Below are 21,027 nucleotides of genomic sequence, written 5' to 3'. Positions count from 1 at the left end.
GAAGAAAGGAAATAGAACATGCGGATGATGGGACTTTGATGTGTAAAGAAGTTAATTATCTAAACCATCAAACAAAATGTGGGCTGGGGAAGTAATTATTTTAAAGGCTATGACAGGGCATGATGAGCTGTTGGTTCATCATGTCAAGAAAATGCTGTACACCTGCTTGATTTGAAAGTTAAATATTTTGGTTTTAGTAGGAAGACAGTGGTTTAATGAATGGATAGAGCTGGTATGCTCATAGTTCCTGATCCTGCAAAGATTTATGCAGGTAGGTAGTTCCATTGGATTTAATGGGACTGCTCATGTGTAAGTGTTTGCAGGATTGGAGCCTTAGCAAGTAATTGTGCTGACACAAAACACGTGGGCATAAATGACACCCTGACACTGAAAGTTACACTTCTGGGTGGAACCCTTTGCAGGATTGTGGCCTATGTGCACAATTATTTTGGAAGAGTCCCACTAAAGTCAGTAGGATTACTTGTATGCAAGGCAGTACTGCCAAGGCAGTACTGAAATGTTCAAAAATCATTAGCTCAAAACTCATGAGATGTAACTTTTATTTGTCTTTGTTTGCTGTTTAGTGTCTGAGCTTTAGTGAGTCTCACTTTCAAGCTTTTCTCTGCAGTCATAGGGCTAGAATTTTTTTTTAAATAAAAGGTAAGATGATCACATAATCACTTGTCTCCAGGGTGGTGAGCTTTAAGTAAAGCGCCAAATATCATGAGAGTTGGCAATGCTGGTAAGGGATAGCCATGTCTGTAACAATTATTAATGTGAACATGGGCTGCCTGATTGGCCCTTACTTAGTGAGTGGGAGGGAAATAAAGACTGCATGCCATGCACTTAATTTTTTTTGACAAACCCTAATAATGTTACAGTCTCAGTCCTGTAAAATCCCAGTCCTGCAGACACTTGCATGTATAACTTTCCTCCGCAATATAATTATTAATATTCATTAATGAAGTGAATAAAACTGTGCTTAAAATTAAGCATGCGTGTTTTCAGGATTGGGGCCTTATCTTCTTAATCATTAACTTTAATAATATTTTCTTTAAAATTTTTAAGGGCAAGAAAATTCTAGCCAAAAACTAGTGTTAATGCCTTGCACAGCTTTACTGAATTGTATTTCTACTTCTCTATGACCTTTCGATTTAAGAATTTTGACATTATCATAAGAGTGGATATACATATTTTGAGTTATTAAAATTAGACATTAACTGTTAAATAAATAATAAAATAAAGAATAATAAGCAAAATGCGTAAAACAAAAGTAAGACTAAATATACTCTTGATTTAAATTTCCAAGTCTGTGGGTCTTTGGTACACCTCCAATGTTTAGAAGCACTATGCTAGAAGTAACACATAATCTTCCTTTACACTTACAGGCAAGTTTATTGCATTTTTTTTAAACTCACTAATTTTACTGTTTAGGTTTGAGACTAATGGTAACTGCTGACCAAGGCCCTGGTCCTCAGAACACTTGAAATAGTATGTGTGCCTACTCATATGACTAAAGTCAGACTTCAGTGCAACTAAATATGTGAGTAAAGTTAAACATGTGCTTGTGTTTGTAGTGTGAGAACCTAAATTACAATGTTCTGGAAAATAAGTGGAAGTCGTCTCTTAAACTATACGTGAAAGCATTAATATAAAACAGTTTACTCTAGTGTTTTAGATATAGGTGTATATTATAAGTTTCTCTATTTGATGCATCTGGGTGCTATGTATCCTTAATCTTTTTATTGTAACCATAATTATAACAGGTTTCAGAGTAGCAGCCATGTTAATCTGTATCAGCAAAAGGAACAGGAGTACTTGTGGCACCTTAGAGACTAACCAATTTATTTGAACATAAGCTTTCGTGGGCTACAGCCCACTTCATCGGATGCATAGAATGGAACACATAGAAGATATTTATACATACAGAGAACAGGAAAAGGTGGAAGTACCACATTACCATGGAAAATATGTTACATATTCAAAAGACTTAATATCTTTCTTTTAAAAAAAATATATATATAGTAATGAACCACATGAAGCGTTAGTGTTGGAAAGAAGGCTTCGTATACACTTTGTATTGTTCAGCTTCTTTTTTTTAAAAGCATAGGTTAAAGGTAAAATTATAACTGGGAAATGACTGACTGAAAACAAATGATATTAACATCTGCATTTTATTATTACAACTACTACTACTAACAACATAAGAAATGAGCAGATCTTGGATAAGTGAAGGTTTACCAGCTCTTAGCAAACCAGACAGGAGAAAAAATATACTGTGAGTGTCTTCTGTTTATCAGAAGACATTCATGGTGCCTGGAATATTTTAGTGTTGCTAAATGTTGTTTGGCGGTAAAAACAAGACACGCAAGAGTATCTATTTTCGCATATAGAAATATACTTGGATAACGTTTGACTCTTTATATTGCTTCTAATGAGTGGTGTTTAAAACATGAACTTGTGTGTTTATTTTTAATTATGTTGACTCAGTTTATTAAGTTAATTTTATTATTTGGTGGTCTTCATGAAATATCCATGTTATGCATTGTCTGGTAGTTCTTTGGTTAGTTTTCAGTAAATTAAGATTATAGATGACATGATTTAAAGATATTTTGACTTGCATTTTATTAGAGAGGAAAAATAGAAAGCTAAATTAGTATATGTGGTCTGGTTAGAGTAGAACTGAGTCCATGTTTCAACTTGGAATAAACTTTTAATTTTACAGAAATTCTGTCAGGAAAACCATTAAACATTTAAAAATTTTTTTTTGTTCATTTTGTATTCCTGCTTTTTACAGATACTGGATCATACATAAAGCTGAAAATAGTGCAAAGTGGGTAAATCAGATTTAAAGTTGAATATCTCACTGTTGAGTTCATTCACATTTCTTACTGTCTTATTTTTTAGAAATTCAGTATTTAGTTTCAATACTGTAAGGACCTTAGTCACTCCAATGAAGATTAAGCTACAGTGAACTGAGGCTACTTTCCTTCTGAATGAAAGCTACGTTTAATGCACTTTAACTTCACAGCTATATTTAATTCATCTTCTCTCCCTATGTAGACAAACCCTATATGAATAAGGTCCCTATGGGATTTGGTTACTGCATGAGCTGAAGGTTATGCGCTTCTGTTGGAAGACTGGGCCTACGAAAGGCACATATATAGCCCATAATAATGTGAGCTCTTGAATAGATATTGAGATAAGCTTGCATTGTTGCTTTTTGAATGGCTCCCTCAGTTTATTTAAAAAAAACGAAAGCCAGTGGAGAAGTGTGAACACACATAAGTACTCAACACACACTTTCAATGAGGCTAGTTGCAGTGATTGCTGACCACAGTTTATATTTTATTGATAATACAGGTGGCAACTCAAATAGGCTTCTCTTCTACATTGAAAAGGCTTTTATATGTATTATTATATGTCTTGCCTGAATTGCTTTTTTCCTTCTGAATCCGTAATGCAAAGCAAGGGTACGTAGCAGTCATTAAGGTGAAACTATTACAATTATTATTGATTCCTCTTATGTATCTATTTACTAAAATGAACAGTGTGGTTTTCTCAATTTGTCCTGTAATAGAGGAGAAAATAATTTTCTTGTAGCGCTGAATGAAAGATGTTATTAACTTCAACATGAAACATAGTATGGTAGGTTGGATATTTTAAACCACATATACTTTGTGAAGTGGTTTATAGTTGCTGCCATTTCCAAGATCCCCTGTTTATTAAATTAAATATGTTTGCAAGCTCTATTGTTTCTTTTTGTTTACTCAGATGAGCAATATTGCAGCTAGCCCGATGTCAAATGTTGCCTCTTCAAGCAGTGGAAGAGGGACAGGGAAATCAACAAGCTTTACTCCTGAACTGCAAAGTATGATGTAAGTAAGCTATCCAAATATTTTGGACTGTTTGCATTTTGAATGTGTGTTTTTTGTCATTCTCTAAGAAAATAGGGCAGAAGAACAGATACATATGATGGCTATCCCATTGTTTATATTTTTAAGACTCTAGGTAAATAAAATATTACCCACATTTGTTAAACTATAAACAGATTGAAAAACCCTACTAAATAATTGATATATTTTATGTATTGTATATGAAAATAAGTTGAGATCTGCATTTCTTAATTCGTCATCAAATAAGATACTATTAAAATAAAATTATTTTAAAAGTAACTTTTCATTATAGTTTTACCATAGCTTTTGGTGTTAATACAGAAAGATTTGTTAACTGGTGAGATAATGCCATTTATTATGGAATTAACATGCGTGGACCAGTTGGAACTGATTACAATTTAGTTTTGGTGGTGAGCAAAATTGTTATAAAGAGAAATGATTTATTATTCTAAAATGCCAATGGAATCTTAGAAACCTGATTAAGCAGAGTTGTAAGCTGTGATATTAGAAGGGTTTGTAGCTCTGTAACTTCTAAAATCTCACAAGACATTTAAATAGCCATTCACTCAATCTTTAAGACACTGCATAATCAAGAAGATTTCCTTACCTAAGGCTCTGTTCTACTTGATTAGTGGCCTATTACACTGGGCCAGGCTGCAAATCATGATTTGGTTGAAGGCAACCTATCCATCAGAGAGCTTGACCTGCCAGCACTGCCATTTTTTCCCTTTTATATGGGTCCAGGATACATTGATCTGCAGAGAGGGGGAGAACTCAGGCTAATGAGCTCTTCTTTCCCTATGGATCATTATTCCTGGTTTACCAGGCAGTTTAAAGAAAATTTCAGCCCAAGTCTGGAGAATATATCCTTTAAAACTGCAGATAGAGAACTGGGCTGGTAGCCCAACTCCAAATTATGTGCAATTCTTTTATATATTATTATGAATATATTTTATCCAGTGTGTGTGTGTGTGTAGGGTGGGGGTGGTGGAAATTAGGGTGTACATGTATGCGTTGCTGAGTTCAGCTGTACTTAAAGGGGAGCTGTGCTGTATGAAATCTTGTTGGAATATTTAGAAGGATTTTTTTTTTCCCCACTGATTTCTCTGCTAGATTTTCAGTTCTTAGAAAGCTAGCGCCGGAGTGCCAGTAAGTAAACCTGTTCCATTAAAAGATAATATTGGCCATTTTTGCCTGTCTTTACTAGTTAAAATTGCTGAAATTAAATTCTCAGCTCTGGAAAATAGTTTAACACTTCAATAGAAAATAAGATGAGGCAAAGTAGATTGGATTTAACAGGGAATACGTTTTGGACTATTGATTTTTATGTTGGCAGGATCCTTAAACTCTGAAGTAGAGGGGACTCGAAAACTTCTTTTTACTATGTGGTTTCATATACATCTACAGATTTTGTATGTCTGATTTCAGTCAAAAAGAATAATAGCTGAAAAGTCAACGTTCTATCTGTTTACAATGTCTGTCTGTCTCTCTCTCCATATATAGGCTTATAAAGTTTTAGATCTTGGTAACTTAGACCTTTTGTATCTTTTCCTTCTCTACTATACAGTAGGTACTGAGGATCAGCTTCATAAAAAACTGTTGAAACTCTAACTTGCATTATTTCTGTAATGTCCTCTGTAGAATATGTTGTGTATCTCAAAGCTGAATGTTGCTCCTCTGGTAAACATTACACTTGGCTTCTTAATGTTACAGAAATTTATCAGATGTGATGTACCATATTAGAAGAAAATCACCTATCTCCTGCTTTTAGTTTTCACCTTCTTTCTGTTTCTTCTATTCATTAACAGGCTCTATTAGGGTTTAAAAAACTTACTTTGGGACATGTCTAACTTTAAATGATAGCTTGACTGACCGTTTAGCTGTGTTTGCATTTTACTGGAGAAGAGCATGTTCCCAGATAAGGGCATGACAGGACTCTCCAACAATACTTAGTAATATGCCATTTCCTTAAGTCTGTTTTCCATATTTGGCAATTTTGATGGGAGGAGTTACTCAGCTCTTCAGCACAGTGGTTTTCAATCAGGTGTACATTTACCCCCTGGGGGTACACAGAGGTTTTCCAGGGGATACATCAACTCATCTAGATAGTTGCCTAGTTTTACAACAGGCTACGTAAAAAGCACGAGTGAAGTCAGTACAAATTAAAATTTCATGCAGACAATGACTTGTTTATACTGTTTTATATACTATACACTGAAGTGTAAGTACAATGTTTATATTCCAGTTGATTTATTTTATAATTATATGGTAAAAATGAGGAAGTAAGCAATTTTTCAGTAATAGTGGGCAGATTTTTATGTCTGATTTTTGTAAGCAAGTAGTTTTTAAGTGAGGTGAAACTTGGGGGTACTCAAGACAAATCAGACTCCTGAAAGGGTTATAATAGTCTGGAAAGGTTAAGAGCATATTTAGAAGTAACTGCCAAAAAGTGGAAGGTCTAATTCTGTTTTCAGTTAGATGCAATGAGGATGGAAGTTTTAGAATCTTGTAGGTAGGTGGGTAGACTGTGATGTATTTCAGTATATAATTGAAATGAGATGTTCTGTTTTCCACGTGCTGCACCTTTCGAGCTAGAGGAATCCTGACTGCTAGCTAGCTCAATTATGAGGCATCTGCTGTTTTGTGTATCTTTAGTGATGTAGAGAGTTGGTGACTCAGTGTGTTCTCTTTCATGGAGACTTTATATATATTTTGTTTTTCTTAAACCTAAAATAACTGTTATCTGCACCGAAAATGCATGTTTTCTCCCCACACAAAGAACAAACCTAAGTGATCATCTTTTGGACTCCAGAATCAAGGGCAGGCCATGAGTTTAGGGAGCCAAAGAAGTCTATGCAGCTTCTTTAGGTCAGTGTCTGATGAACCTATATTTTATTTAATTGGTCACTTCCTGATTCAGTGCTTTTGAAATTCTCCTGCCCGCCAGCATACACATGATTTCTGTCAGAATGTAGAAGTTATTATTGGCCATATAAGTGGAAGAAACAGACATTTTTCTTCTGAACAAGCTCTGAAACAGTTGCTACTTTAGAAATTATACAAACAAGTCATCTGTGTTCTGAGATAATATTTTTCATAAACAATTTCACTGACATGGTAGGAATCAAAGTAACCCTTCCAATATAATCGGTTTATTAAAATTAAATTTTATTGTTTTCATATTAAAATATTTTTTTCTGCTAAAGTTTTGCCAGGGATGGACTATAAACAGAAAAATTACAGCTGTTTCTCTTGGCCTGTAGATTATGATGAGGTTACCACTTTAAAGAACCTTTCTGGGCACTGACAAATTAAGACATTTTTCATAAATTACATAATTTAGGAAGTTACAGATTCTCCCATTAAGCAATTTATAACAGAATCACACAGGCTTCTTAAGATCCTGGGAACTGTGGGAGGTGGGAGGAATACAATGTGCAAAACAAGGAACTATTTAAAAATGGCACTTCATTTAAAAAAAAAAATCAAAAACAAAAAAACCCCAACTGATAAGACATCTGTAACAATGTCCAGATGGGAAGTTACTGCGTGGCACTGTAGATTCACACCCTAGCTTGCCAGTTAGTGGTTTTATGTGTAGACAAGCCCAGAGTAACGCATATTAACTTGCAGCATCACCACCTTTGTTGAGCAATCTATGGGGTATCACTGAAGAGTTTGTCCCTCCTTGGCGAGAAAGGGAACTATCTCATCCCTTCCTGGGGGTTTGACTTTAACTCTCAAAGAATACACACACGCAAATTGTGACACAGAAGTACTGCTTCTCTGAATATGAATCCTACCATAGAGCATGAGAGAGCTTAATCTGGTAAAATGTTTTTCAGTTTTTCTGTTGATGTTTAGTACAATTTAAAACATTTGCTTACATGAGGAGAAATTGTAATATCAATTGCAACTAATTTTGTTCAAAAAGAAAAGGAGTACTTGTGGCATCTTAGAGACTAACAAATTTATTTGAGAATAAGCTTTCGTGAGCTACAGCTCTCTTCATCGGATGCATTCAGTGGAAAATACAGAGAGCTGTAGCTCACGAAAGCTTATTCTCAAATAAATTTGTTAGTCTCTAAGGTGCCACAAGTACTCCTTTTTGTGGATACAGACTAACACGGCTGCTATTCTGAAACCTAATTTTGTTCAGTATGTGAATTGTTATATCTATGTAAATGGTTTTTCAGGTGTAGTTAGTGGTAACACTAAACTACACTGGTATTTGGCTGTTGGAGACATATGGAGGTAAATAAAAGTAGTGCAGTGAGTAAAAAAATTGTACTGTAACTTGATATTAATCTTGATTTTAATCTGAGGGGTTTGCAATTATTTGGTATTTGATCTTGTAAACATTTAAAGTAACTTAATGCTATATGGATCTTGCTTTGACCCAGATTTCCTTTATTTATATCTGGTATGTGATTTCAGAACTTTTAGTACAGTAGTAGGTGTTAAAAAGAGTATAAAAGTTTCGGCAGATCCAGTGAACTGTGCTTATGTTTCTTATATAATTTAATTTGGTTGATCTACATCCTGTTTCAAACTAACCGGTAAAGCCCCGAGGTCTGTTTAATTTAAACAATAGCTTTAGCCCAGGAGAGAGACAGCCATTATGGATATTTTCACCTTGCAGATAAAATTCCAATTTGCACATGTAATTGGTCTGTCATCTATGATGTAAAATAAGTTGCATGTAGTATGGCTTTCTGGAACCTGTAATATTATTTGAAATATTGAACAACTATAGGACATTAGAGATTTTTTTTCTTCAGTGAAAGGTCTTGATGAATTAAATTTTGTTTGTAAGCAAGCCCAAATCTACCTAAAAGATTAATAATTTTCAACCATTTGGGCATAATCATTGAAATTAATTGTGGTCTTAGACCACAAAACTATGAAGAATCTGATCCTGTGTTCCTTGCATGTGCGCGCACACTCCTGGGTGGGAGTTTTGGTGCATCAGGAATGTTGGATTGGGCTCCATATTAGATAATTACCAACAAATTAACATTTCAAAACTTGTCCATAAATGTTTTCCAGTGGAGAAATTATATATTGAAAATTGGTATTTATTTACTGTAATATTAATGATGCAGAAATTAATGAGCTGATCCTACAAGGCCTTATTTGTTCATATGCTTAAGAGGACATGGGAATGATCCCATTGATATCAGATGTCTGTTGGATGGGCATTTGGTTGATAGTTTTGTTGAATTAAGCTGTATAAAACGCTAAATACTTTGTGTGTGTGCTGCACGTTGTGCATCACTACCTGCATGTTGATAGGCAATGGTAATATGAGTGGTGACTAGAGCTGGTTGGGGCATGTTTTGTTTTGATGAAAATTTTTGACCAAAGGAGAAAAAAGAGATTTTTTTCTTTAATATTTTTCCCAAAAAGTTTTTGGTTTTTTGTCACAACTGTGAAAACCAGATATGTTTGGCTGAAAACCAATTTTTCTTTCCGATTGCCAAAAACCAAAACACCTTTGTTTTTATAACAAAAACTCAAAAAGTAGTTGGAAATGGACACTCCTCAGGGAAAATTCTCTTGAAAAGAAAAAGGTAGTTTTTCATTTAAAATGAATTTTTTTGACCAATTCTACTAGTGACATCTGCATGTGGGTTGACTTTGAAGACTAGCTGCTTCCAGTAACTGTTGAGTAACGCTGAACTGCCCTCAATATATTTTTTGGGCAAAAGCTGTTTGATTTAAAGCTGTTTTTCTTGTTTTGTATTGTTTGAGTCCTCATTGTCCTGTTAGGAAAGTTCTGAATGCAGTTTTGGATTAAACCACAACTGCTCCTCCTTGCTTATGTAGTCATTTATCTTTATTTAGGAGGAAATACATGAGCAATTGATGCACTTATGGCTTGCCTCTGGTTTCAGCCCCTATTGTACAAAAAGCATCATTTGGAGGGAACCTGTATTCATGAAAAGCTTCTTTGAAGTCGGAGGGACTCTGAGCAGGTACACAGATCCATCTGCATGGAGAAAAGAAGTACTTGTGGCGCCTTAGAGAAATCTGTTAGTCTCTAAGGCGCCACAAGTACTCCTTTTCTTTTTGTGAATACAGACTAACACGGCTGCTACTCTGAAATCTGCATGGAGTCACTTGCAGGATCAAGGCCTTAAATATTACTTCTAATGCAGTATGTTTCTGATGTTAAAAGGTTATGTAGTAAGACTGCAAAGTGCACAATGAGATTAAAACTGTCTTAAAAACATACAATAGAAATTATTGAGGAAAAGGAGAAGACAACTTGCAAGAAACAGTTTTAAATATATCTAGAAGGTTTCAGTGGCACCGCAGCATTCTAGCAACTTCAAACAGCTACTGGGGCCCCTAGGAAGTTTATAGCGTTTCTAACTAAACACTAGGAAATCAGCTGTAGATAACAATCCCTTGTAGATAAGGCGATGGCCTGGATGATCTAATATGACTTTTCCATTTCTTTTCTTTATGATTCCATTAATCACAGTGAAAACGATTAAAAATGTGACCAGATTTTGACTTTTGCATGGAGAGTGAGCACTTAGAATATTTTCTCTGTCCATTAAGTACAATTTTAAAAAATATATAAATTAAGGTGGTAACTCCATTTTAGGTTTCTGATGACATGAACAAATAGCTTGGGTTATACTCCTGTGGTCTATGATATCAGAAACTCTTTATGAAACGATTGCTTAAATATATGCAGTTGGACGTATATTAGTCCTTACATTAGCTATTTCATTTTTTTGTATGATGTATTGTCTCTAAATCAGTACATTACAAGTTTTCTTATTTTCAACATACTGATTTAAATTCAAGAAATATAACAATCTGAAACTAATATAATCTAAGAATGGCTTCATACTCCTATTAATGGTATTCCTTGTTTCAAAATGGAATTGGATTAATATGATCATATTAGAGAACATAACATTTTGATATTTTATCTACGATTTTCTTATTTATTTTACTTTCCATAGTTGCTGAAAAAATATTCATTGACTTGATACTGAATTTAGAACTATTACCCCGTAGAAACTATTCTTCCTCGAAGTGTGAAAGAGTAGTATAAGAAATAATTCTTATTTTCAACTATTCCCATGTTTCTTTCCAGAAAAGCCTATATTGATATCTAACTTAGGCCTTGTTTACACTACAGAGTTTTGTCGACGCAAGTTACATCAACGTACAGCCAACACTATAATTAATCCACTGTTACATGTCCACACTATGCTCTTTGTGTCAGTGGAGTACATCCACAATAACATCTCTTGCATCGACACACAGAGCAGTTCACTGGGGGTACCAATCTCACCTTGCAACTGGCCGCAGGGTCTTTGGGAAGGGTTTGCAATGCCTCATCGGGGCAGTTGCAGCATCATACGATGAAGGTTTCTCAATCCCATCGCATCCTACTAGATTGCCAGCCGCTTTTCAACTTCCCTCGTAACCTGCAACCCAGCCATCTCTGTTAGAAAGCATGGTTCCTTCACTGCTGTTCAATATAATGCTGTGCATTATGAACACAAGGGTAGCCTGCTGGGGGATGCCTTGAAAGAGCATTTGAACACTGAGATACAATAAAGTGTGTTGGCGTAGTTTGTTTACACTGTGCAGTGAACATTGTAATGATTACTGTCTGCCCGAAAAGTAACACATTTTAAATCACCTTTTAAAGTATCACTCAGTAATATGACCAAACTGATATAATTGAATACTAACACAAGAAGCCCACAGAAGTGTGTGTGTGTGTGTGTGTGTGGTGGGGAGGAGGAGGTGTGTGACAAGGAGTGTGTGTGTGTGGGGTGGGGGAGAGTGAGTGTGTCGGCTCGTTGTCTCATTAAATTCAGACAGCAGACATAAGCCACCAATCCTGAGGCAGAAGCTGGTGTACAGACAGTTGATGCCCCCCCCATGTCCCCACATCCCACCTCAGTGGAAACCGGCGGCGGGAGGGTGAGACCCCAACCTTAGCTCCCACCTCCCTCCCTGGCTCTGTACAGCACATCAAGAGTCCCTACCCTCATTCCCTCAGCAGCAGCCTGCCAGCTGCTGTGGTCCTAGTGCCAGGGACAGCAGGATTCTGTGTTAATGTTTTGATTCTGTTATTCCCTCAGAGTTCTCCCACAGACCAAGGAGATCCACCCTCTCCCCTGTAGTCCAGGCAAGAGTGCATTTGCTGCTGGAAGCTGGCATGGTCAGCTGGGCAGTAGCAATGTGAGCTCTCCACACTAAGCAATTTCAAAACTTTCTGGGGCATTGAAAGGGTAGGGGCAAATGCCTGCATAGCTGGATGCAGGGCAGCAGAGTTCAAAATGGTGAGCAGAGTGGTCATGGTGGGCATTATGGGATACTTTGAGGAGGCCAGTTACAGCGACGTAACGAACGCTGTGTCTGCACTGATGCTTTGTCGATGTAACTTTGCTGCAAAAAGCTCTATGCCTCTCGCTGAGGTGGTTTTACTTTGTGGGCAAAACAGGAGTGTTTTGTCGGCAGGAGGAGCATTGTAGTGTGTACACCTCCACTGTTTTATTGACAAAAGTTGCTTTTTGCCAACAAAACTGTGTAGTGTAGATAAATCCTTAGTTTAAGATTGCGCCAGTGGGATTTACTATTTAAATGTTCACATTTCTTCTACTTTTGAAGAACATATTGAAATCATTTGGTGGTTTAGCTTCTACTTGTCCCTCGCTTCCAGAAAATTTTCTGGGGGAACTGTTAGTCTGAAATGGGATTAATTGTGAACCCATATTTCATTGCAAGTGAGACTCATAGAACAGATAGCTGTGTTCTAACGGTATTTATACAGGCTCCTATTTCTGAAGTATCTGAACACTTCTCCAGTATTTAAAAATAGAAATAACACTTTTCTCTTTCCTTCAAAGTCTGTAGGAGAAAGAGATTAGTTTATAGGGTGTCAGGTCCGTCTGTCTCTCCCCTCCCCATTCCCACCTCCCAACACACTTTGTGGTGTATGAGAATTTATTTAGGAAAAGGTTAAAAGAAGGAAATGAGTTTTGCTGAACAGTCACTGTTTCAATCTGTAGAATTCTTGGATTAATTGTGAATAAGGCAAAAGTTATAATGAAACCACTGCCTACTACGAGCGATGGAAAATGTTGACTGATTGGAATGAACAACAGTAGTCAGGATGTTCACATTCAGGGTATGATAGAATAGAGTTTTGCTAAATAAGGAATGAAAATCTTAAGCCTGGAATTCCTAACCTTGGAGCAAAGTCCTATACCATGTTTTAAAAACACACACAAGACAGAGAAAAAGTGTTTGTGTATCTATAATTTATATGAATCTAAAACAGATTAAGAGAATCTGTGGTATTTTTAGTCTATATTTGTGTGTGCATGATAAACTACTATGGCAATTGGACTACAGAAATGTGTAAGGTTGACTGCTATATAAAATACCATGGATAGGCAACATATGCAATAGTTAAGATTTACTTTAAATTTCCTGTCTACCAACTCTGTCAATTGCTTATAACTCTGACAAATGTCTTTTGGGAAGAAATGATTTCTTAATGGTACTGGCTCAAACTTTTTTTCCCCCCAACTTTCATTTGAGCAAAATTGTTTCAGCTATTTTTGAGTTATCCGAGCATGAAAAAAACCCTTTTTTTCTTGCATGTTCTACTTAGAAAAATGTGCTGAAATAATTTAGAAGTAGTTAAAGGTAGATATCTCAAACTTGTTTTGTAGATCTTATTATGATATAAGGCTTTTGGATTGTGTATGTATTTTATTTTTGTCTTCTTCTGAAGCATCAGATGTGGAGGTGGGATACTGGACTGGCTGGGCCAGTGCTCTAAGATAGCACTGAGCTTTTACTCTCTCAGGTGCTTGGCTGGCTCGTTCTTGCTCACATGCTCAGGGTCTAGCTGATTTGCCATATGTGGGGTCAGGAAGAAATTTCCCCCCCGGTCAGTTTGGCAGTGGCCTTGGGGGTTTTTTCACCTTCCTCTCCAGTGTGAGAGTGCAGGTCACTTGCTAGGATTATCTGGATATATCTCACTAAATCATTTTCATAGATTCATAGATATTTAGGTCAGAAGGGACCATTATGATCATCTAGTCTGACCTCCTGCACAACGCAGGCCACAGAATTTCACCCACCACTCCTGCAAAAAACCTCTCACCTATGTTTGAGCTATTGAAGTCCTCAAATCGTGGTTTAAAGACTTCAAGGAGCAGAGAATCCTCCAACAAGTGACCCGTGCCCCATGCTACAGAGGAAGGCGAAAAACCTCCAGGGCCTCTTCCAATCTGCCCTGGAGGAAAATTCCTTCCCGACCCCAAATATGGCGATCAGCTAAACCCTGAGCATATGGGCAAGATTCATCAGCCAGATACTACAGAAAATTCTTTCCTGGGTAACTCAGATCCCACCCCATCTAATATCCCATCACAGGCCATTGGGCCTATTTACCATGAATATTTGATTACCAAAACCATGTTATCCCATTTTGCTGCCATTGCAGGAGCCTTGGGCATTGGTGCACCTCAACCCCTCTTATTCTGTCCCTGTAGTACACAATAGACTAGTGTCCTGTAGTACTTTGGTCTGATTTCAGGTGTTGGGTTTAGTGTGTGGGTGCTGGTTAGTGTTGGTGGAGGTCAGACTAGATGATCTATGGTCTCTTGTTGCCTTAAACTCTACAACTCCTGTGAAAAGTTGCTCTGGTGTAACTAAATAGATTTAAAATTGATCTAGTTGTACTGGGGGCAAACGTCTAATGTAGCATTACTTAAAACCCATTTAAGGGCATGATTATGAAGGATTTGAACTGGAATAAGTAGGTTGATCTATAGTTATATCAGATTAGGGAAGCTGCACTATGTCCTGTATTATTCCTTAGATTCGAGTTAAATTTGAGAAAATTGGTGCTGTAAACTTTAAAGGTAAGATGGTTCGAGGTTGTCAGTTTTAGGCACAGTTATAAAGCTGGCTGACTGTACTAAGTAGCACTTGAGATTAACAGCACTCCTGGGTAATAAATAATTGATCATTACTGTTAATTAGATAGGAATTATCTTTAGAAAAACTCAATGTATGCAAATATATTCTACCATAAATGAACATGAGTAATTCCATTTAAGGTAGCAAGCCTCAATTTAGAAGGCTCAGAGTAAAGGAGTGTGTTTATATGACATGGAAGCTATTCCACTTGATGCCATCTGAAAGCAGACCTTAATCAAAGGCTCCAAAATGGAGGTCTGCTACTTTGCGTTACATCACTCATGTTAATTCATGATAGAACAGAACTGTGCAAATTAAGTTTTACAAGTTCTACAGGGCCCTGAAGATGGGTATTCTCAGGCACAAAAGCTGTACAGCATAGATTTCCACCCCCTTTCTTTAATTTTCCCCCAACACTTTAATAGAAGTTAGTAAATTCCATGCAAAAAACTAGCAGCTATGCAGTGGTAAAGCTGAGAAATCAACAACTTAAAAGTGGGAAATTTCCAAAGTTAATGTCTAGAATTTGTCATACCCATTCTCTTGGGGATGCAGAGAATGTCTCCTTGCACCAAAAGGAAAATACAGAGATAGTGAGGTCATGGGGCCTGTCTTTGCCCCGTTCACTAGCCAGCAGGGCTAGTATGTGAAAGCACATCACACACTAAAAAGGTGGCACAAAGGTTATACTCCTTTGGATCTTCAGGAGTCCATGTCTACCTGAAGCATAGTATGTCTGGGAGCTCTCACTGGACCAGTTTGCCCCTACATTACTCCTGTCTCAGGGCAGTAGCTAAAAGGCCCAAAAAGTTTCTAAGGTTGAGCTTTCAACTTTAATAATGCCAATATCATGTTATTTGTTAGGTGATACAATACAAACACGATTTTTAAAAGTCTGTTCATAATGTATTGCATTGTGAGAAGAAAAATGCAAATAATTTCTATTCCATTGTCCCAAATGAAATTCTGCCAGTTTACTCTCAGTTTATGTTAATAAATGATATTCCTATGTTAAAATGCATTTCTCAAATTTGTAGTATGTTGGAAAAAGTTCTAAACAGCATTAACTGGCTGTCCATCTATTTTTAGTCCATTATAAAATTTTTGTCAGAGGAGGGAAAAAAATGAGCCTACCCGAGTTTGCCTAGTTTCGTTCTATCAAGGTTAATTGTTGTTTATGAGTGGATGAATCTGATGCTTTCATGAGCTGTGCAGCATAAGGAGAGGGGGAAAAAAATCAGTAGTGTCCAAGCACAGCATAAGACGACATTTTAATTGAACTAAATACGATTTTTCATTTTTAAAAAAGTAGGCAACTCCCTTGAATAGATTGCATATAATGACCAAACTGGATAGAATTTGGGTAGTTTAAAGCATGGCTTGAGTTTAAAGAAGTACCCCCAAATAAATGACTAATTGGGGCCTACGAACTTTGATAGTAGAGAAGTTCAACCCAGAGGCCTGGGGTCGAGCTGAATGTTTAGTAATTGTTCATTCGCTAAAGCAAATTGATTGAAAAAAGTTCTTTATAAAAATATATATGGTTTCTGCTTTTTAAATTTCTGCATCAAAATACTGCAGGAAATGTAAACTAGAAACATCTCAAAGAATAATTCCCATATCGCAAATCTCCAGGGTTTTATATTGAATAAACTGCAAATAATCTCATGCCTTTTTGTCATGCAAGCACCTCTCATGATCAGCCCCACTTTCGTGTGCCCAGTAGTGTTTGCCGGATAAAAACTTTGGCCAATAGATAACTATTTACTGACTAAAGAAAAGGAGTACTCGTGGCACCTTAGAGACTAACCAATTTATTTGAGCATATGCTTTCATGAGCTACAGCTCACTTCATCCGATGCATCGAGCTGTAGCTCACGAAAGCTTATGCTCAAATAAACTGGTTAGTCTCTAAGGTGCCACAAGTACTCCTTTTCTTTTTGCGAATACAGACTAACACGGCTGTTACTCTGAAACCTATTTACTGAATGACTAGACATATAGAACTGTTGTTATGAACTGTTTTACTTGAGAATAATAGAGATTGTATACTACAAATAAAATCATTATTTGTGGTTTGTATTGTAAAAAGACGGGTATTTTACAGATGTAAGGTATTGTATTTTATTGTCATTAAAAAACTATGAAGTAGGTACTGTAAATGAAAAGTAATTAAAGAACTGGACATGGCAGAGACTTAAATTTTAGAACCTGTATAGAATTAATATTTCTAAATTATTTGGGTCTGTAGCCTGTTTTCAGATTTTAAAAAAGTCCTCGTTAATATATTTACATATGTAGAGATTGCTAGCCAAAGAAGTTGCTTGTTCTGTCAAAGTCAACAGATGGGACTTCCAAAATGAGTTTCTTCAGTTTCAGTAGCGTTGGCTGGTTGAGTAATTCGAAAGGGGTAATCCTAAAAGAGGAAATACTATCAACTGTTAGAACAGTTTTGAATGACAAAGTATGCAACAAACATGGGAGTGAGAATTCTGTTATCAAATCCATGACTCCAAATAAACTGAAGAAGAAATGTCAGTTGGGTTTCAAGGTGAATAACAGTGAAGGCTCGTTTTCAGCTAATAGCTTTTTTTACTCTTGAATGGTATTAGAAAATTCCTGTTTTCTGTCAGATACTTTTTTTGTGACTACCTGCTGCCTGCAGTGGCTTTTTAGTGGTTTAACTCTTGCTGTCTTTTTAAATTCCTGTTTAGTGTATTCTGCTATTTTAAGGGTGTGGTGAAAAGCTTAAAGTGTTCTGATCTCTTTTTTTGGAGTAAGATTTTTTTGTTGTTTGCTATTTAAATTAAAATGCCAAGTTTAGTTTTTTTTCCTTCACATAATTCAATTAGGTAAAATCTATTTTTCTTGTTATTAATATTTAGTTTTACTATGACATAACTGCCAGTGGAACGGAATCTCTGTTTTAAAACAGCGAGGTCCTGAGTGCCCACAACTCTCAATGATTTAACTAGGAGTTGTGGGCACTCATCTCTTTTCAGGGGATACTCAGCATCTTGAAGGATTGAGCCCTAAATTACTAATTTTAGGAATTTTCAACTCCTATTGACTTCAGTGGGAGCAGAGTTAGGTCAATGCTGAATGCTTGTGAAAATCCCACTCTTATCATCTTTGGAATCTGATTTTCATCACTACTCAGCACTTGCTACTCCCATTAAAATCAGTAAACACCGTGGATCCTCAGCACCTTTTGAAAATCAGGTCTTGAGTGTTTTTTATATAAAAATTGTTTTCTCTTGTTTTTCAGCTTAATTGGCAGTATTAGAGTAGTAATATTGTAATCAAAGTTAGGAAGTTCAAGCAATCTGGAGCTCACAGTGTTTAAGAAATGTAAGCCATATACACTGAATGTGCAGTTTCTGTGACATGGACAATTGTACAATACCATGCTGGGTTGTTTTTGTGTGTTAATTTAACAATATAATGGGCTGTTTTGCCCACTTAAAGCTGGTTAATATAATTGTTCAATCTCTGAATAATTTATATCTCATTTTCATTACAAACATATCTAGTATACATTCTGTTCTACCAGCAAAAATAATTTAATGATAGAAAATTTACATTTTTAGGAGACAGACAACACTGTTTAAAAAAGTGTTATATTTTCTTTTGCTCATCTGTAATAACATATTATTAATGTCACTCTGGGACATTGCTACATTCAGTCTCTTTTCCAGGTACTCGGTTTCTGTGAAACATTTGTAATCCTTGCTTATTTAGAATACACAAACTGGTTTTGGTGGCTCTGTTATCAGCACTGCTATGGGATTTGTCTTTTCCATGATATGGTCCATGTTGTTGATATTGAGTTTAGTTCTTTGTTGTGACTTGGCAGCCTTGAGAGTCCATTCCAGTGGTGGTTAGTGTATTTTCCTGTTATACCAAGATCCATTAAGAGGGTCGGGTGTGAATGTGTGAATCAAGCTAGGCAGGTTTAAGGAATGGATTTAGGGCCTTGTTTTTCCCTCACACTTCCATGTACAGGCTCAGTTCTTCAGCTAATAAAAGGACTGTTTTGAGAGTATTGGCTTTGGGGAATGCAGAGTCCAGGGCTTTTTGAGGCCTCCCTTCCACTGAAACAAGTGAACAACTGCAGGAACTGAGAAATTCTGCTGGATAGGCAGACAGACAGAAAGATAGATTTAAGAGTGGTGCAGGATTTAGATAATTCTTATATATCACAAACAAGAAATGGCGGCACTTCAATTTGCTGAATATTAATAATTCTGTGTTTTCTCTTATAGTTATGTTCCAAAATTTCAGTCATTTTCATGAGATTTACTTATTTTTTGTTTTGAAGCCCATCAGTAAAATCATCTCTGACTTTGGAGAGGTCATTTGGGATGATATTGGAAGGAAACAGCAGTTATGATCTGGCCTAAAGTGTGCTGGTTAACCAAACTGTAATTTGGGGTTGTAAAGAATTTCTCTATTCCTTTCTATGCTTGTTTACCATACTCAAATCCAGAATTTTGCTGAGACTGCATTGTACAAAAATAACCAGTTTAACTAATTGAACTGAAATCTTGCTTTCATGCATTATGTTTTTAAAAGCAAAAAGGGACCTTTGAGGTAACTGACAAACAGATTTGATGCTAATTTACACTTTGTTTTTTTAGTGGCTAATTTGCCCTATAAATCATTAAAATTATAGGTGTAGGATAGAATTAAGAAACGACACTGCACACAAAGGGCAATATGAATTCCCCTTCAGTATGTGGCATCCAATAGACAGGATACTGTTGGGGAGAGGCAGGGGGCAGAGAGAAAGAAATTATCTTATTGCTTTCCATGATGTTTATTGCTGGATCTAGCACAATATTGTGGGGAAGCTGTCCACAAATCAATACATTTTAGTCCAAGGTAATTTTATAACTATTTAATTACTTCATTGTGGTTATTTCAGATCTGCCATTTTTAATATTGTTGAGAGATTTCATTTTGACTCTTCAGTGATCTTTCCCAGTAAGAAAATGTGAGAACATGGGCCTTTATTGCACAGAAAATGTTCCTTCCTTTTTGCATACCTTTGGACACAGGGCAATTTTCTTCTGTCTTTCTGAAGATCTATGTTTAAATCTGCTGTGTCTGACTCAATGCTTTGCTCATGTCCAGGAGAAATGGGAAAAGGAGGTGGAAGATTGTATTTAGATACAGAGGCTATACCTGAACACTCTTCTAGATAGAACAAAAAATAAATTGCTGAATCTAACCAAACTGATGTGGGAATTTTCCTATATAGTTGACTTTGAAATTACACTCGTGTAGATCTTTTGAGATCTTTCAGAATATATGCTGAAAGATGATTTTGTGTTGAGAGCTGTGAGGGTCAGTATGGGGAAAACATTCTTTAGAGTTGTAAAGACACATGATTTGTATACATACTTTTTCCCCCGGGGGACATTCCTGTATTTGAGGGGAGAGAGAAAACTAAAAGGTAGGTTCCATATATTTAGTGTTTGTGATGCTGCTGTGCCATATCCTCTTAAGTCTTTTTACTGTTTATGTGATGCTTTACTTTTTTGGATACTTGCTAAAATTGTCAATTTGTCTGTGAATCATTAACATTTAATTTAAAATATGTAGATATTCTAGTATGATGATTGATGTACTCACAATGTAGTCTGCTGGATATTGTAATGGACATAAGAACTGTTCCCTATCCTGTTTGCTTCCAGTGCTCAAATTAGGTGGGGAGGAGGATGATTGAAATTTCCCAGACCCTAAGTTCCAGACATGTAACTGTTTTTGTGGGGTAAAACTAAAACCAACACAGATTATGGAATTAACAGGCACAACTATGAAGGGTTGATACCTCTGAAATTTGAATGAACTCCTTCGTACCTATCCTGGCTGCTGAGGTTGCATGCTGTGGGCGTTGTAATGGTATAACAGTGTGTTGTTTCAGGCTGTCTGGGTCAAAATCGCATTAGTAAACATTACCTTTGTTTTTGGAAGGTTCCCCCCCCCCCCCCCCATAGGACTAAAAGATCTTCAAACAAACATGGATTCCCAGGAAACTGATAGCTAATTAAGCCCCTCTCTTGCCATAGGTGAGTGGATTTGTCAAACGCTGGCTATGAATCCTGCTTTTGTAAAATAAATTCAGAATTACAGTTAATTCTTTCATCTG

The 21,027-nt window shown here is 36.4% G+C and overlaps 1 protein-coding gene across 17 annotated transcripts in view; it reads left to right on the top strand.

Moving 5' to 3' along the window:
- The window catches only part of SUPT3H (SPT3 homolog, SAGA and STAGA complex component), a 470,436-nt gene that overhangs the window by 9,918 nt on the left and 439,491 nt on the right, over positions 1-21,027 (top strand). For 8 of the 17 annotated variants that reach the window (XM_073335776.1, XM_073335772.1, XM_073335775.1 and 5 more), the window contains 2 exons: positions 3,775-3,878; positions 5,010-5,045. In XM_073335776.1, coding sequence (XP_073191877.1) covers positions 3,775-3,878; positions 5,010-5,045 — 140 coding nt within the window. Of the gene's footprint in view, positions 1-1,434; positions 1,544-2,797; positions 2,834-3,774; positions 3,879-5,009; positions 5,046-21,027 lie in introns of those variants that run through there. The other 9 variants (XM_078852051.1, XM_073335768.1, XM_073335767.1 and 6 more) reach the window with 4 other exon arrangements.

The sequence above is a fragment of the Lepidochelys kempii genome, chromosome 3, assembly GCF_965140285.1.
Source record: "Lepidochelys kempii isolate rLepKem1 chromosome 3, rLepKem1.hap1, whole genome shotgun sequence".
Lineage (NCBI taxonomy): Eukaryota > Metazoa > Chordata > Testudines > Cheloniidae > Lepidochelys > Lepidochelys kempii.
Note: the sequence above shows the minus strand (reverse complement) of the source record. Positions and strands in the feature narration are given on the sequence as shown.